Here is an 18,734-nt window from a genome sequence, read left to right as displayed (position 1 = left end):
TCAGTGGGTTGGAACAACATTTTTGACAAAATGACACCATTAATTTTTTTTCACTGATCAGTGAAAAACGGAACAGAAACGGATGGTACTCGGACGAAAAGGGATGCAAAAAAATGGATACTCGGATCGGATCGCAAACGGACACGGATGCAACTCGTATTGTACTCGGACACAAACGGATGAAAAAAACGGACACTCAAACACTCGGTCGTGTGCAAGAGGTGTAAGTAGTAAGGAAGGTACTTTCCAAGAATAACTGTATTTCACGTCTGATTTGCCTTTTTGGGCCACCTCCTTGTACTTTTCCTCCATACTACGTAGTGATCTAAAAATCAGCATACATAGGGGAAATTATCACATTTTACCAAACTATCCCTGTATTCAATCCATATTTTCTTTCTCTACAAATGTGTCTCTCTTTATACCTGCCATGTAGAAATGAAGTTACCACATTGGGTGTTATGCACGTGACAACTAATGTGTTCCTTCATGTGATTCATGTTCACTAACTTTCCCTGGTACACCATGAATTGAGTGGGCTAAGGACCCCAGAAATTACTGCATAGGACCATGGAAAATATGAAGTCCACTATTCCCTAAGTATGAAGACTTTACAATCTCCCTGTAAATATTCTGTTATGGACTGCTTATTAAACCCCTTGGCGCCACAGCCATTTTTCATTTAAAATTTATTTTCCACTCCCCGCCTTCCAAGAGTCATAACTTTTTTATTTTCCAATCAATAGAGCGGTGTGGATGCTTATTTTTTGCAGGAGGAATTGTAGTTTCTATTGGCACTATTTAAAGTGCCATATAATGTACTGGCAAATTTAAAAAAAAACATCTTTGTGGGGTGGAATTAGAAAATACTGTGATTATTCAATTTTTTTTTTGGGGGGGGGGGTTTGTTTTTTTCGGCTTTCAGAGTGCGGTTAAAAATGACAACTTAACTTGATTCTGCTGGTCAATATGATTACGGCGATACCAAATTTATGTAGTTTTTTAAATGTTTTACTACTTTTACAAAGAATAAACTGTTAAAAAAAATTGTTTTGTGTTGCCATATTATGACAGGCAGCACCTTTTTATTTTTTTGTTGATTGAGCGGTGTGAGGGTTTATAATGACGAGATGTCATTTTTATTGTTACCATTTTTTGGTGCATACGACTTTTTGATCCGTTTTTTACCTTTTTTTAGCACTAAGGTGATCAAAGAACAGCGATACTGGCGTTTTAAATTGTATTTCTTTACGGCGTTCCTCGTGGAAGTTAAAAATTTTGTTTCTGTTTTAGATTACTTTATAGAGGAAAAACGGGAAAAGGTGTTTTATTTGAATATAGAAGAAAGGTAAAGAATGGATCCAGCGCTGAGTCCTTTTGGATCTGTTTAAAATAGGAAGCTTCTTCCAAGTTTTATTGTCAAAAGGGATAAAAACAATTGCGGTAATGGTAGATATTCCCAGAGTACAAATGAGGCCATGACTAAGGACGCAGTAGGCGTTAGAAACGCGTAGGCACCGCTCACACTGCTACAATCCCTCCATTGTACTCCGGGAATATCTACCATTACCGCAATTGTTTTTATCCCTTTTGACAATAAAACTTGGAAGAAGCTTCCTATTTTAAACAGATCCAAAAGAACTCAGCGCTGGATCCATTCTTTACCTTTCTTCTATGTTTATACGTGTGCCAACACGAGGACCCGTGCGCGATACCACACATCTGTGATTAGGCTGAGCTGGAGGAACCCTCCTATTTGTTTCTGTTTTATTTGAACTTTTAACCCCTTAGTGACCAGCCCATTTTAGGGCTTAATGACCAAGCTATTTTATTCATTTTTCTATAGTCTCATTCAAAGAGCTATAACGTTTTTATTTTTTCGTCTACATAGCTGTATGAGGACTTGTTTTTTGCGGGATTAGTTGTGCTTTTTAATAGCACCATTTTTGGGTACATATAATTTTTATATTAACTTTTATTAACCTTTTTGGGGGGGATTATAAAAAAAAACTGAAATTCCGCCATTGTTCTATGCGTTTTTAAATTGACGCCGTTCACTATGCGACGTAAATAACATGTTACCTTTATTCTATTGGTCGGTACGATTACGGCGATATTACATATGTGGAGGTTTTTTTATGTTTTACGACTTTTGCACAATAAAAACACTTTTGAACTAAAATTATTTGTTTTTGCCTCGTCGCTTTCCAAGAGCCGTAATTTTTTTTATTTTTCCATCAATGTAGTGATTTTTTGGGCTTGTTTTCTGCGGGACAAGACGTAGTTTAGAATGGTACTGTTTTGGGGTACATGGGACTTATTTATTCATTTTTATTATGACTTTTTCGGGGGGCAATGGAAAAAAATTGCAATTTCGCCATAGTTTTTTGCGTTTTTTTTTACGGTGTTCACTATGCGGTTTAAATGACATATTAACTTTATTATTGGAGTCATTACGGTCGCGGCGATACCACATACGTGTACTTTTTTTTTTTTTTTACACTTTTACTAAATAAAACCACTTTTTATGGAAAAAAATGGTTTTATTTATTTTTTTACTGTAACTTTTATTATTTATCTTTATTTCACTTTGATGACTGATTTTATTAGTCCCACTAGGGGACTTTACTGTGCGATATTCCGATCGCTGCTATAATGCTCTGGTATACTTCGTATACCAGAGCATTATTGCCTGTCAGTGTAAATCTGACAGGCAATCTGTTAGGACGTGCCTCCGGCGCGTCCTAACAGGCATATGTCCAGGGCAGACCTGGGGGCTTTTATCAGTCCCCCGGCTGCCATGACACCCCATCGGAGACCCGCGATTGCATTCGCGGGCCGCCGATGGGTGACAGAGGGAGCGCACTCCCTCTGTAAACAAAGTTAAATGCCGCGGTCGCTATTGACGGCGGCATTTAACGGGTTAAACGGCCGCGATCGAACTAAACTTCGATCGCGGGCGTTGGAGCAGGAGCTCAGCTGTCATCAGACAGCAGAGCCCCGGCTCCTGCCTGCACGGGAGACCCGTGCAGGACTTAGACTAGGCTGACGTGAAAAGGCGTCAGCCTAGCCTAAAGCCCATTAGTGAATCACGTAAAAAGGCGTATTAGTGGTCACTAAGGGGTTAATATGCTTTTTATTTTTTGTATACCACTGAAAACGTTATTTAACTGTTTTTAACACTTTTTATGCATCTCCCTATGGGATTTGAACCAGCGATCATCAAATCGCTCGTACAATACACTACAATACTAATGTATTGCAGTATATTGCCATTTTTTAAGGCTCCTGTTAAGCCCTGCCAGGTGCAGGACTTAACAGGAGCATAAAAACGGCAGACCTGTGAAACCTTCATTAGGCCCCCAGGCTGCCATGACAACTATCTGCATCCCACGATTACGTTGCGGGGAGTCAGTAGTCTGACGGTGGGGGCCGCCCCCTATTTCTAACGGCTTAGATGCCGCTGTAGCTAATGACTGCGGCATCTAAGTGGTTAAACAGCCAGGATCAGCGTTTTCTCTGTTCCTAGCCGCTAGTCCGAGGTGTAAGCTGAAATGTACAGTTGACGCCTGCAGCATAGGGAGCGGGCTCAGGGTGTGAGCCCGCTTCATACTTCAACCCCCTCACCGGGACGTACGGGCACATCCTGGTGCATCAAGGGGTTTAAATGGTATTACAGTTTCAGGAAATAAAGATGTGTCTTTGTATCATTAACCCCTTCGCGCTCAGCGACGTAATAATCCGTCGCGCTAACTGTATCGTTAGCGCTCAGCGACGGATTATTACGTCGCGGGGATAACGGCCATTTCGGCCGTCCTTTCGACACATACAGGAGCTGTGACAGCTGCTGTCTCGTACAGCAGCTGTCACAGCTCCTACAGCGGGGACCGATCGCTGTGTCCCCGCTGATTAACCCCTTAAAAGCCGTGTTCAATAGTGATCACGGCTTTTTAGGGGTTAAGCTACAATCGCCAGCCTGCTACGCGATAGCGGCTGGCGATGGTGGCTATGGCAACCGGACACCAAACAATGGCGTCCGGCTCTGCCATCGACGGAAGCCTAGTGGGTCCTGACAACGTCAGGACCCACTATTCTTGCTGTCAGTGAGTAGCTGACAGTTCTAATACACTGCACTACGCATGTAGTGCAGTGTATTAGAATAGCGATCAGGGCCTCCTGCCCTCATGTCCCCTAATCGGGCAAAGTAATAAAGTTAAAAAAAAGTTAAAAAAAGATGTGTAAAAATAAGAAAATAAAAGTTTTAAAAGTAAAAATCCCCCCTTTTCCCTTATCAGTCCTTTATTATTAATAAAAATATATAAACAAACAAATAAACTATACATAATTGGTATCGCCGCATCCGTAACGGCCTGAACTACAAAATTATTTCGTTATTTATCCCGTGCGGTGAACGCCGTAAAAGAAAATAATAATAAACCGTACCACAATAACAATTGTTTGGTCACTTCACCTCCCAAAAAATGGAATAAAAAGAGATCAAAAAGTCGCATGTACCTAAAAATGGTACTGATGGAAACTACAGTTCGTTACGGAAAAAATAAGTCCTCGCACGGCTTTATTGATGGAAAAATAAAACCGTTCTGGCTCTTACAATAAGGAACACAAAAAGTGAATGATTGTTTACAAAACTTATTTTATTGTGTAAACGCCATAAGACATAAAAAAAACTATAAACATCTGGTATCGCCGTAATCGTATCGCCCCGCAGAATAAAGTGAATATGTCATTTATAGCGCACGGTGCACGCTGTAAAAAAAATAGATTAAAAAAACAATAGTAGGATTGCTGTTTTTTAGTCACCACGCCACCTAAAAATAGAATAAAAACTGATCAAAAAGCCACATGCACCCCAAGAAAACTACAATGGATTCCTCAAGGGGTCTAGTTTTCAAAATGGGGTCAATTTTGGGGGGTTTCCACTGTTTTGGCACCACAAGACCTCTTCAAAGCGGACATGGTGCCTAATAAAAAGGATGCCTCAAAATCCACTAGGTGCTCCTTTGCTTTGGAGGCCGGTGCTTCAGTCCATTACCACACTAGGGCCACATGTGGGATATTTCTCAAAACTGCAGAATCTGAGCGATAAGTATTAAGTTGCGTTTCTCTGGTAAAACCTTTTGTGTTATAAAAAAAATGGTATAAAGAGGCTTTTCTAACAAAAAAAATTTTTTAATTTCACCTCTACTTTGCTCTAAATTCCTGTGAAACACCTAAAGGGTTCATAAACTTTCTAAATGCTGTTGTGAATACTTTGAGGGGTCTAGTTTCTAAAATGGGGTGTTTGATAGGGGTTTCTAATATATAGGTCCATCAAAGCAACTTCAGAACTTAACTGTAACCTAAAAAAAAATAAAAAATTAGGCAATACTTCGCTTCTTACATTATACTGATAATGAGCCGTGCCCACCCCGAGATGACCCCAGTTTTGTCCGTTTGTATAAACGGAGACCCCTATTAGACCGTTTCAGTGCCCGGTTTTCCCAAGCATACACCCCCAAGAAGTGTATTTCTATTGATGAGTCCTTGGTGGATTTTAAAGGGAGGGTTCAATTCTGCGAGTACCTGCTGGGTAAGAGGGCAAGGTATGGCGTGAAGATGTATGAGCTGTGCGAGAGTGCATCCGGGTATACCTACAGGTTTAGGATATATGAAGGGAAGGACACCAGTGCTCAGCCCCCAGAATGCCCCCCCCCTTACTGGGAGTTAATGCAAAAATTGTGTGGGATTTGGTACACCCACTGCTGGACCAGGGTTACCACCTCTACCTGGATAATTTTTATACCGGCGTCCCACTCTTCAACTGCCTCGCTTCCAGTCCTGTGGCATGCGGCACTGCTAGAAGAAATCTGAGAGGCCTCCCTAAGACTCTGCAGGGCAAACAAGAAGGGGTGAGCGCAGGGCACATTCTAGCAGCAACATATTGTGTGTCAAGTACAAAGACAAGAGAGATGTCACACCAGTACCCATGTACCTGTACGAGGTACCAGTACAGAGACCCCTAAACCAGACTGCATTCTGTACTACAATAGGTACATGGGAGGGGTGGACTTGTCAGATCAAGTCCCGAAGCCCTACAGCGCCATGCGGTGTGGTATAAGAAGCTGGCCGTGCACATCATACAGATGGCTTTGTACAATGTGTACGTGCTACGTCGATGTACAGGCCAGAGGGGAACTTTCCTGGAATTTCAAGAGGTGATTATCAAGAACCTAATCTTTAGGGACCAGGAACGGGGGGGCACCCAGTACTTCTGGAAGCGAGGCCACATGCATCGTACCAGGACAACTCTTTCCAGGAGAAGTTCCCCAAACTGGCAAGAAGGGAAAAAGTCAAAAGAGGTGCAAAGTCTGCTATAAGAGGGGTATAAGGGAGGACACAATATATCAATGTAACGCGTGTCCCGAAAAACCAGAGCTCTGTATGAAAGTGTTTTAACATTTATCATACATCCCTTGTTTTATAATTTACCCCAATTCTACTTACCCTGATGCACTCCGCACAGCTTATCCCCCCTTATCTTTCCCTTCTGAGCCCTGCTGTGTGCCCAAGCAGCTGATAACAGCCACATTGAGGGTATTGCCATACCCGGGAGAACCCACATTACAGTTTATGGGGTGTATCTCTCCGGTCAAAATGCTCACTACACCTCTAGATGAATGCCTTAAGGGTGTAGTAAAACGGGGTGACTTCTTGCGGGTTTCAACTGTACTGGGGCTTCTGCACACATGACTTTGCACGAGAAAATCCCCAGTAGGCCAAATGGTGGTCCTTTCGTTCTGAGCCCTCCCATGGGTCCAAACGGCAGTTTATCACCACAAATGGGGTATTGCTGCACTCAGGACAAATTGCGCAACAGAATGGGGTATTTTATTTCTTGTGAAAATAAGAAATTTTTTAGCCAAAACTACATATTATTGGAAAAAATTAATTTTGTTTTAATTCCAAGCCCAATTCAAATAAGTTCTGTGAAAAAACTATGGGGTCAAAATGGTCACAACACCCATAAATGAATTCCTTGAGGGGTGTAGTTTCCAAAATAGGGTCACTTCTGGTGGGTTTCCATTGCTTTGATACCTATAGCCTATGGGGCTCTGCAAATGCGACATGGCACCCGAAAACCAAACCAGCAAAATCTGTACTCCAACAAACACATAGCGCTCCTTTCCTTCTGAGCCCTCCCATGGGCCCAAACAGCAGTTTATCGTCACAAATGGGGTATTGCCGCACTCAGGACAAATTGGGCAACAAAATGTAGTATTTTATTTATGGAGACAATAAGAATGTTCGAGCTAAAACGACATATTATTGGAAAAAATATTTTTTTTTTTAATTCCCAGCCCAATTCAAATAAGTTCTGTGAAGAAACTATGTAGTCTAAATGGTCACAACACCCATAAATGAATTCCTTGAGGGGTGTAGTTTCCAAAATGGGGTCAGTTCTAGTGGGTTTCCATTGCTTTGATACCTCTGGGGCTCTGCAAATGCGAGATGGCACCCGAAAACCAAACCAGCAAAATCTGCACTCCAAAGAACACACAGCGCTACTTCACTTCTGAGGCCTCCCATGGGCCCAAACTGCAGTTTATCGCCACAAATGGGGTATTGCTGCACTCAGGAGAAATTGGGCAACAAAATGGGGTATTTTGTTCCCTGTGAAAATAAGAAATTTTGATAAAAAATGACATCTTATTGGAAAAAATGTAATTTTTTTCATTTCACAGCCCAATTCAAATAGGTGCTGTGAAAAAACTGTGCAGTCAAAATTGTAACAACAACCATATTTGAATTCCTTGAGGGGTGTAGTTTCCAAAATGGGGTCACTTCTGTGGGTTTCCATTGCTTTGATACCTCTGGGGCTCTTCAAATGCAACATGGCACCCGAAAACCAATCCAGCAAAATCTGGACTCCAACAAACACATAGCGCTCCTTTCATTCTGAGCCCTCCCATGGGCCCAAACGGCAGTTTATCACCACAAATGGGGTATTGCCGCACTAAGGACAAATTGGGCAACAAAATGGGGTATTTTGTTCCCTGTGAAAATAATAAATTTTGATCACAAATGACATCTTGGAAAAAATGACATTTTTTTAATTTCACAGCCCAATTCAAATAGGTGCTGTGAAAAAACTGTGCGGTCAAAATTGTAACAACAACCATAAATGAATTCCTTGAGGGGTGTAGTTTCCAAAATGGGGTCACTATTCGGGGATTCCTACTGTTTTGGCACCTCAACACCTCTTCAAACCTGGCATGCTGCTTAAAATATATGCTAATAACAAAGAGGCCCCAAAATGCACTAGGTGCTTCTTTGCTTCTAGGGCTTGTGTTTTAGTCCATGAGCGCAGTAGAGCCACATGTGGGACATTTCTAAAAACTGCAGAATCTGGACAATACATATTTAGTAGTGTTTCTCTGGTAAAACCTTCTGTGTTACAGAAAAAAAATGAATAAAATTGAAATTCAGCAAGAAAAATGAAATTTGCAAATTTCACCTCCACTTTGCTTTAATTCTTGTGAAATGCCTGAAGGGTTAAAAAACTTTCTAAATGCTGTTTTGAATATTTTGAGGGGTCTAGTTTTTAAAATGGGGTGTTTTATCAGGGTTTCTAATACATAAGCCCCTCAAAGCCTCTTCAGAACTCAAGAGGTACCTTAAAAAAAAGGATTTTGAAATTTTCTTAAAAATATGAGAAATTGCTGTTTAGGTTCTAAGCCTTGTAACGTCCAAGAAAAATAAAAGAATGTTCAAAAAACGATGCCAATCTAAAGTAGACATATGGGAAGTGTGAAATAGTAACTATTTTGGGTGGTATAACCGTCTGTTTTACAAGCAGATGCATTAAAATTCTGAAAAATGCTATTTTTTCCAAATTTTCACTAAATTTTGCAATTTTTCACCAATAAACACTGAATATATCGTCCAAATTTTACCACGAACATGAAGCCCAATGTGTCACGAGAAAACATTCTCAGAATCGCTTTGATAGGTTTAAGCATTCCGACGTTATTACCACATAAAGTGAAATATGTCAGATTTGAAAAATGGGCTCTGAGCCTTAAGGCCAAAACTAGGCTGCGTCCTTAAGGGGTTAAAAGGGTTTTCCCATTAAGAACAATCCACAGGATAGGCCATAAATCTTTGACCCCGATGATAACTATAACAGGGGTCCTGAATTCCCATTCCTCCTTATTGCACGGTGAGGAGGAATTTGAATGGAGCGGAGGTCATGCATACTCACTGCCGCACTATTCAATGTCCAGCTGATCAGTGTACACACACGGTGGGACCCCCAGCAATCACACATTAATCACCTATCATGCAAATAGTTTATGTTTTTAGCAGGACAGGGCCGTAGCTAGGGTGAGGCAGGCGGGGAATGTGCCACGGGCGCTACTTAGAGGGGGGTGCCAGGGCCGCACTGTCCATGACGGCGACCTGCTGCCCCTCAGAGGGGTCGGGGGTGCCACTGAAACCAGCCGCCACCACCCCCTCCTGCACTATAATTGTACCTGTGTCTATAGGACACAGGTACAATTAGAAGCAATGAATGGCTGGGTACGTTCCGTGCACGGCCATACATCTCCTTTCTTATATTGAAGTGGCGCGCTACTTTGCGCCGCTTGCGTCGTTTAAAGGTGCTGATTGACAGTCAATGTGCCCTGCCAATCAGCGCCTTTCATAGAAGAAAATCGCCCGATCACGTCATCGCGCTGCTTGAGTCATTCAACCCCAGGAGACCTGCGCAGAAGAGAGCAGGTCTCCATTGCCGCCGGACGGCGCAGGAATGGGATTAAGGTGAGTTTGTATAGTTTGTTTTTTTATCCTAATAAAAAAGTGTGTGGCATTATCCACCGGGAGTGGCTTTATCTACAGGGGTTTGTTTTATCTACAGGGGGGCTTTGTAATCTACGGGGGGCTCTATCTACAGGGGGGCTATATACTGGAGTGGGCTATATGTAGAGCACTATATACAGTGGTGGGCTAGATGTGGAACACTATATACAGGGGTGGGCTATATCTACAAGGGGGCTATATACAGGGGTGGGCTATCTGTGGAGCACTATAGTGGGAGCTATATGTGGGACACTATATACAGGGGTGGGCTATATGGGGGGCACTATCTACAGGGGGCTCTATGAGGGCACTATCTACAGGGGGCACGGTGTGTGTGTGGGACACAGTGTATGGTGCTATTATAATTAGAGGTGCAGTGTATGGCGCTATTATAATTAGGGGCATAGTTTGTGGTATAATGAGAACTTTATCTTTGTGTATAGGTGTAGAAGTGTTTGAAAAGTGAGAAGCTGAAGTGGCAAACTGCAGAAATGGGCTGTGACCGGGAGAAGTCAACATAGAGGTCTGGACCGGATTGAGAAAAATAACTAGAACCTGTGAAGCCACTGGTGAGTCCCTTAATGCAAATGTTTATTCTGCCTCTAATCAGTACTGTAGTCACTGTATGATCTGCAGCGAGATGATGGGTGGTATGATTATGATATGATTTTTTTTGTGAAACAGCAACTCCCAGCATATCCTTACTATATATATATATATATATATATATATATATATATATATATATATATATATGTACTGAGCCTTTGTTCTGGAGCTGTATTTATGTACTGAGCTTTGCTCTGGTGCTGTAAATATGTAATGATCTTGGTTCTGGTGCTGTATTTATGTACTGAGCTATGTTTTGGAGCTGTATTTATGTACTTAGCTTGATTCTGGTGCTGTATATATGTAATGAGTTTTTTTCTGGTGTTGTGTATAGAACTATATTGCTTGTAAAATGTAGAAATGTATTTATGCTCGAGTTACATAAAAAAATGTGGAAAAGAAATGACACTTCATTGATTGGTAGAGAAAACCAACATGGCGAGGGGGAAGGAGATGTCGGGAAAGAGGTTAGGGGGGGGGGGTGGCGCCAAACTGAAAATTTGCACGGGGTGCTGGGGCACCTAGCTACGCCTCTGAGTAGGATGATTATTATATAAGTTATTCATTTTTCTAATATACTTTCTGTATTAATTCCTCACTGTTTCAAGATCTTTGCTTGCTGTAATAAAATAGGAACCTTCATTGTTTACTTCCAGAGGTCAGAAGAGTTGAGCACTTGTGTGTCCATCACATGACCAGTACCGACTTTTACCCACTGGAAGTAAACAATGAAGCCTTCTATTGAATGACAGAAAGCAGAGATCTTGAAAATTGTGAGGAATTGATACAGAAAATATATTAGAAAATTGGCATACATTTAATACAATAAATACAGATGTAGCCGTCTTTACCTTGACTTTTAACACATTAAATAAACAGATGCTAGATCCCTTATTTTGACTTTTTCAATGACTTTCAATGGCTTTTGTAGTGTGATATCACGCTGCATCAAGTTATCAGAATCAAGTTAAAGATGGCTACATCCATAAACTGCATTTGCAAAAACCAGGATACCCCTTTAAGGTCTTGTGTACTGCACAGCCCTGTGTTTGTAGTAAGCCCTGCAACCTTGTGCCGTTACCATGTTACCAACATAATCGTTTCTACTATAATCATTGTTAGCAAATTACAACAGAGATGTGAAAAGTTCATAAAACCCATTTTAAAGTTGTAATATTACTTTTATTAAAAAGTTATAATTTAAATTAGCGTCACAAAATACGATTTGCTAACAGGATATTAATGGTAGGTAACTACCCGCTCGTCTACAGTACTATAGCTAACTCAGCTGTTCTGTGTTCAACCCAAGGGGTTCATTTAAGAAATATCAAATTTCCATGAACATTAACTATGATTTTTTTAAAACAAGAAACAGCTCAGTTCATCTAGGAGATCAATTATATAGAGGAGTCTTTATACCTGCAGATGGTGAAATCTGAGGTGCGTACATAAAAGTCAGTATCTTGAAATACTTACCCCCTAAGGAGTACTTATCATTGCCAGCACATTACAATCATTCTAAGTTGTAATAATGCCTTTCCCACTTTTGTCTCAAGGACTGCTGCTCAGGGAAATAACTCTCACAATTTATGTTCCAGATGTAACACATTTTAAAGAAAAGATACAAATTCCGACTTACAGTACCTTAAACTGCACAATTACTGAAGAGCTAAAGCAGCTTGGGGGGTAATTTAAGGAAATCCGTGAATCCACGCTCAGCTTTAAAGATAATCCTTTTTTAAGAACAGTAAAATTCTCCTTCTTCAAACATGAAACTACAGAAAAGGTGCCAAGTTTGTACACTTTAACCTCTGCAAAACTCCCCTGCATTAAACAAATGACAAACATAAAACATTACAAGAAGCCTAGATAAGATGTTAATATGAAATTGCTGCGCATAACATTTAACTGAAAAAATATAATTAAAAGACACTCAAAATAAAGGGTAAGAGCTGACCTGAGGATGACATGTCTAGAGAATAAAGTAAGTTTACAATTATATTTTTGTTCTAAAGATTTGGAAAGTTGCTGATAAGAAAGCAATGTGTACTAAATTAACCTAGCCGGGAACCAAGAGCATGAATGTCATATAGGTAATCCCTGCCACTGGTACAGATATCACAAAGTTTAACTTGACACTCATAATTTGCTGCAGCGGGAAATCACGCAACAAAAGCCATTGAAAAGTCATTGAAAAAGTCAAGTTAAAGTTTCTTGCCACTGTGTATTTAACGTGTTAAAGAGGCTCTGTCACCAGATTATCAAATCCCTATCTCCTATTGCATGTGATCGGAGCTGCAATGTAGATAACATTAACGTTGTTTTTTTGGTTTTTTTTAATGATAATTTTTGGCTAAGTTATGAGCAATTTTATATTTATGCAAATGAGCCTTTCTAATGGACGACTGGGCGTGTTTTCTCTTATTTCCAACTGGGTGTGTATTTAGTTTTAAGCAACTGGGCGTGTTTTCTCTTATTTCCAACTGGGTGTGTATTTAGTTTTAAGCAACTGGGCGTGTTTACTTCTTTCACTGCACAATCACACTGTGCTGTGGATCATGCTGGGCTGGAACAATGAGAAGTGTAGGACACTGATTAGTCACTCACCAGTTGGTAAAAAGTAAAAACACGCCCAGTTGTCCATTGAGAAACTCATTAGCATAAATCTAAACTAGCTCATAACTTGCTAAAAAATTATTATTTTTACATAAGACTACAGATGAACCTACTGAGATATCCAGCGTGAAAGTATCAAATTCAGTGAAAGTTAAAGAGGCTGTGTCACCACATTATAAATGCCCTATCTTCTACATAATGTGATCGTTGCTGTAATGTAGATTACAGCAGTGTTTTTTATTTAGAAAAACAATCAATTTTGACCAAATTATAACCTATTTTATATTTATGCTAATGGTTTCTTAATGTCCTACTGGGAGTTTTTTTTAGCTTTTGACCAAGTAGATGTTGTAAAGATAAGTGTATGATGCTGACCAATTAGCGTCATACACTTCTCTCCATTCATGTACTCAGCACATAGTGATCTCATGAGATCATGCTGTACTGTAACTTACTCACACATTAACGTTACTGAAGTGTCTTGAGAGTGAATAGACATCACCTCCAGCCAGGACGGGATGTCTATTCTCAATCCCGACACTTCTGTAACGTTTGTGTGGGACTTACTCAGAGCAAGCGTGATATCGCGAGATCACGCTGTAAATGACCTGGCTGGAAGCGATGTCTATTCACTCTCAAGTCACTTCAGTAACGTTAATGTGTGAGTAAGTGACAGCAAGCGTGATCTCGCAAGATCACTGTGCTGAGTACGTGAATGGAGAGAAGTATAAGATGCTGATTGGTCAGCGTCATACACTTCTCTTTACAACGCCCACTTGATCAAAAGCTAAAAAATGCCCAGTTGGGCATTAAAAAATCCATTAGCATAAATCTAAAATAGGTCATAACTTGGTCAAAATTGATTGTTTTTCTAAATAAAAAAAAACACTGCTGTAATCTACATTACAGCACCAATCACATTATGTAGAAGATAGGGCACTTATAATGTGGTGACAGAGACTCTTTAATGATACTTTAAAGGGGTTGTACAGGGAGGGGCCGGTTTTTAATACTGATGACCTATCCGCAGGATAGGTCATCATTATATGATCGGTGTGGATCCAACAGCCAGACCCTGCACTGATCAGCTGTTCTGGAAGCTACGCAGTGGTCGGCGCCGGAAGCATATGGCTCCGGTCACAGTATAGCGCCATGCTGCGGTACTGCAGCTCTGATCCTATTCAAGTGAAGTAGAAGTCAAGAAAAATCCAAAAAGCACACGATTTGGACTAAGGAATTACCTTCTTTCATATAGGCTGGGGTATTTTGTACCCTTTGAAGATACATATCAGACTGTGGTACTATCTTCTATACGACTGTCAGAGCGGAAAAATAACTGTTATATTTTTACTGACGGGATGCATTAATGCCGCAACAGTGCTGTCTACAGATGATTGTCTCTAGTTTGGCTCATAGCCTGAGTCAGTTTCAAGGCTCTATAAAGTTTTGGACATTGGCTTACAGGATAGCCACCTATAAGGCTGGATTCACACAAGCTCATTATGTCCGTAATGGACGGACGTATTTCGGCCGCAAGTCCCTGACCGAACACACTGCAGGGAGCCGGGCTCCTAGCATCATACTTATGTACAATGCTAGGAGTCCCTGCCTCGCTGCCGGACAACTGTCCCATACTGTAATCATGTTTTCAGTACGGACGTAATGAGCTCGTGTGAATCCAGCCTAAGCACTAGCGAGACAGTGTTTTTCAATTCTGAGAATAGCGATTTTGTATCATCCTAGCCATGAATAAGGACGGAGATACCGTCTGAAACGCGTAGGCTACCTACCATTACTCCTATCATTGCAAGATATTATACATGCTATCGAACCTCTTATTTTTTAACAAGAATAATTAAAACTTAGAAAAAGATTCCTTTTATTTCCACGAATGCTGGATCCAACCTTCCTTTCCTTCTTTGTATATCTTTACTTAGTAGGGCATCACAGTGCTCTAACAACACAGCACCGAAATTTTAAATGGTTTAAGCCCGTTTCAAACAACCATATTTTACCATCCGTATTACAGCCATGATGCAAATACCCTCCTTGGTTATACTGAATTCAACTTTAAGATCACAATAGAACCATAGAACCTGGGGATCAGACTTTAGTTCAGTAGAAACATGGGGATCTGGGTGTTGCAAACAGAATACGGATTCTAAAATGTGGCCTTGTAAAATCATTCTAATCCAGCAGAATTTATCTGTCACCATATTTAGAATAACAGGAGTCAGTCACTAACCTTGTATTCTCCATGATGTCCTTCTAAAGAACTAGGTGTTAAATAACTTGACTGGAGCTTTTCATCAATGACTTTTACCATCACATCCTTATAGCTTCCTCTGTAATGACTATTAAATGGAATTGAAATACTGATTGGAAAAGGGATTTTAACGTGATCATCAAGACTAGATATATTCAAAACATTTCCGATCAATTCTTCTGAATCCGATACCACTAAAGAGCTCATTTCATCCATAGATCTGCACTGTAGCTTCTGTAGGATGGAAGGAGGTGCTTTAATAAAACAGACAAGTCTTTCTTCACCAATCTCCACATCTGGAAGAGTGTACCTGTAATACAAAATCCCAATTACAGTGTAAATCTCTATGATGTTGATGCAGCAAAAGGATACAAAAAGTGTAAACATCACTCATTACTGATTCTTAGGGCTAGTTCACACGGTGGATTTTGTGTGGCGGGTCCCGCTGCAAAATGTACCGCGGAACTATTCCTGCCGAGGGCAGGAAAATTCCTTCCTCCCATTGACATCAATAGGAGGTTCAGGCGGAAGATCGTGCAGGATGCTTTTTAATCCCGCGTTCTGAAATAATCAGCTAGCGGGAAAATTAAGCATCCGACTTCCATTGAAATGAATGAGAGGTGGAATTCTGCGGCGGAATCCGTTGCAAAATTCCCTTATGGTTGCAAGCAAAACATTTCTATTTACAAAATAAAGATATTTCTGTCTACTCGACAACCCTAGGGAGATAGTACCTGCCACCCAGTCACTTCTGAAGAGCTCCTAGCGTTACAGCCTTTTAACTTTTCCTTTAATCACTGCCCTAGTTGATTTTAGGAAATACCACAGCTCTACAGACAGATATTAGATTATAGGACAATGACAGAAAGACTGACATGCCAGGAAAAGTAAGAATTTGTTAATATGGACTAATTACCAGATACAGAAAGAGGGAGATCCATAGATAATAGGAAAAAAATACATAAACACCAAAGCAAGATAATTACAGCTGCCAGATGACTTCCTTGAGAGCTGAAGCCACTGGAAGTAATAAGTCTTGGGAAGAGCCATCTATATAGAGATATTGTGATAGCATAATCTGTATTGGTGCCCTATTACAAAACATAGAAGGGATAGTAGCAATAAAATGAGTTTATTGCCTTTAAAGGTTAAGGGTAAGGTGTCATGAATTTTTTTTTTTTTATCATATTGCTTTTAATATGATATTAACATATATTGTATTTATTTGTGTTCTCATGTTCTACTTTTTACTGTGTTCTTACTTTTACTTCTCTATGGGGGCTGCCATTTTTTTTTCATCTCTGTTTGTGTCGATTAACGACACATACAGAGATGGAATACGGCACATACAACCCCATAGAGAATACGAATGGGAGCTGTTCCATTCTCAGCAGCTCGTTTGCAAAGCAAAATCCGGCACCATTTTCATGTGAACCGGAAGCAACTGCCGGACAGTCAGATGACGACTTCCGGCCGCGGCTTCCGGCCATATGTTCAGGCGCAAGGAATAGGAGCATAGACCAGCGGAGGCAGCAGGTAATTTATGTTTGTGTATGTGATGTGTGTATTATGTTCGTGTATGTTCGTGTGATACAGTCTGCTGAGCCCTGTATCTAATCCTCCTACACTGTGCAGTCGCTCAGAAAATGGCGGCACACAGTGTAGAAGGGTTGAAGATTCAAACCCTTCCTTCTCCTGGCACTAGCCAGAAGAAGGGAGGGGGATTGTGTGAGGACACTAGAGAGAGTGTGTCCACCCCAAATTTGAAGCATAAATCAATGAGGTTGCTTTACCACATTGACCATGCTGCTAGTGCCCAGCACATGGAAATGTTATCAATTAGAATCTAATTTATAATATTTCCTGACTTGTGAAAAAATTAAAAAAAAATAAAACAATGTGTAATCACTTAAATAATAATGGTTTAACTGAAAAAAAATATATAAAAATTTCTAGCGACACATTCCCTTTAACTAAACTTTTAAAAAACGTTTGACATCTCATGGTGACATGTCAGAAGTTTTGATCAGTGGGGATTCGAGCATTGAGACCCCACCAATCGCTAAAATAAAGCGTCAGAAGCGCTCGGGTGAGCACCACACCGCTTCATTTATAATCAGCCTTCTGCTTTTCTCGGAGCGGTGTGTGGGCTCAATAGAAAGTCTATTCCAAGGAAAGCCGATCAGAAACGAAGCGGCACAACACTCTCCTGAGTGCTTCTGCCGCTTTGTTTTAGCAATCAGCGGTGGACTCAGTGCTCAGACCCCCACCAATAAAAACTTCTGACATGTCACTATGACATGTCAAAAGTTTTTTAAAAGTTTAGTTACCGTTTAATCGGTTGTCTTAGACTAGAAAAAAAAGACCCACTTATTTATCAGAAACAGAACCACTCTTGTCCATGGGCTGTGTCTGGTATTGTAGCACAACCCCATTCATGTGACAGGGACAGCCCATGAAACGAAGTGGTGCAAGAAAAAAAAAAAGCAGACAACTCTTTTGAGAAGGGGCCCTAAAAACAGTTCTCCTCCTAGGACCCTATTTCATGATTAACAAATCGTAATAGTTTTGGTATATCTTACCCCTAAATAACCCTTTTGCAAGATTTCCATCTATAATTGCAGTACTTTCTCAATAATTAGTTATTGTACTGTTTATATATAGAAAATTAATGCATCCAAATAACATTATTGAGAATCAAAAAAATGCACCTTACTCTCTATAGGTCCAGGCTCCTGAATCCAATAAACGATCAACTGAATGGCTTGTCCCGTTAATAGTGACCTCTGAGCCAGGCAGCTCCGCTACATTCTCCTTTTGGTTTGGTTGTGTAATAATTTTTAGATCACAGGTCATACTTGCGTTGTTTAGATGAGCTTGCTCCTCAGTTACTGACGTAGAATTTTTGTCCATGATTTGTGACTCATTGGTTTCATCATTACTGTCATTGTTATTGTCTATTATAGAATTGTCATGTTCATCCCTTTGTGCATTTATTGTTAATTCTTTTTCCTGACTTGCATCTACCCCCAGTTCAGTAGTTTCTATGGTATCTGTGATTTCTTTTTTATTTATAATTCCATTGATATCTTCATTAGCAATTTTTACTGTAATCTCACCATTGTTATTTTCATTGGCAGGGTGTTTAGACTGTACATCAATGTTTTCCAAATGTTCTTCAGTTAGCTTCATGTTTCTTTCTGTATCCCAAAGTATTTGGCTCACCACAATAAGATAATTGATGTAATCTGCATGTGAACAAAAGTAAACGAGTTGATCAACAAAACTCTATATTTGATTGTACGTACCTCACCCCTCATTGTTTAACTTCTCTATACCCAACAGTACCTGCTGGAGGGGATACAATAAGCGCGGCATGCTGCAA

At 40.3% G+C, this 18,734-nt stretch overlaps 1 protein-coding gene across 2 annotated transcripts in view; it reads right to left on the bottom strand.

Annotated features, from left to right (window-relative positions):
• DTHD1 (death domain containing 1) overlaps nucleotides 1-18,734 on the bottom strand; it is a 68,638-nt gene that overhangs the window by 33,965 nt on the left and 15,939 nt on the right. The window contains exons 2-4 of one of the 2 annotated variants that reach the window (XM_075858974.1): nucleotides 18,066-18,597; nucleotides 15,329-15,659; nucleotides 12,112-12,291 (exon numbers count right to left, since the gene is read on the bottom strand). In XM_075858974.1, coding sequence (XP_075715089.1) covers nucleotides 12,112-12,291; nucleotides 15,329-15,659; nucleotides 18,066-18,597 — 1,043 coding nt within the window. The remainder of the gene's footprint in view (nucleotides 1-12,111; nucleotides 12,292-15,328; nucleotides 15,660-18,065; nucleotides 18,598-18,734) is intronic. The other variant, XM_075858984.1, reaches the window with a different exon arrangement.

This window comes from Rhinoderma darwinii, chromosome 1 (assembly GCF_050947455.1).
Source record: "Rhinoderma darwinii isolate aRhiDar2 chromosome 1, aRhiDar2.hap1, whole genome shotgun sequence".
Taxonomy (NCBI): domain Eukaryota; kingdom Metazoa; phylum Chordata; class Amphibia; order Anura; family Rhinodermatidae; genus Rhinoderma; species Rhinoderma darwinii.
This window is presented reverse-complemented; position numbering and strand designations above follow the sequence as displayed.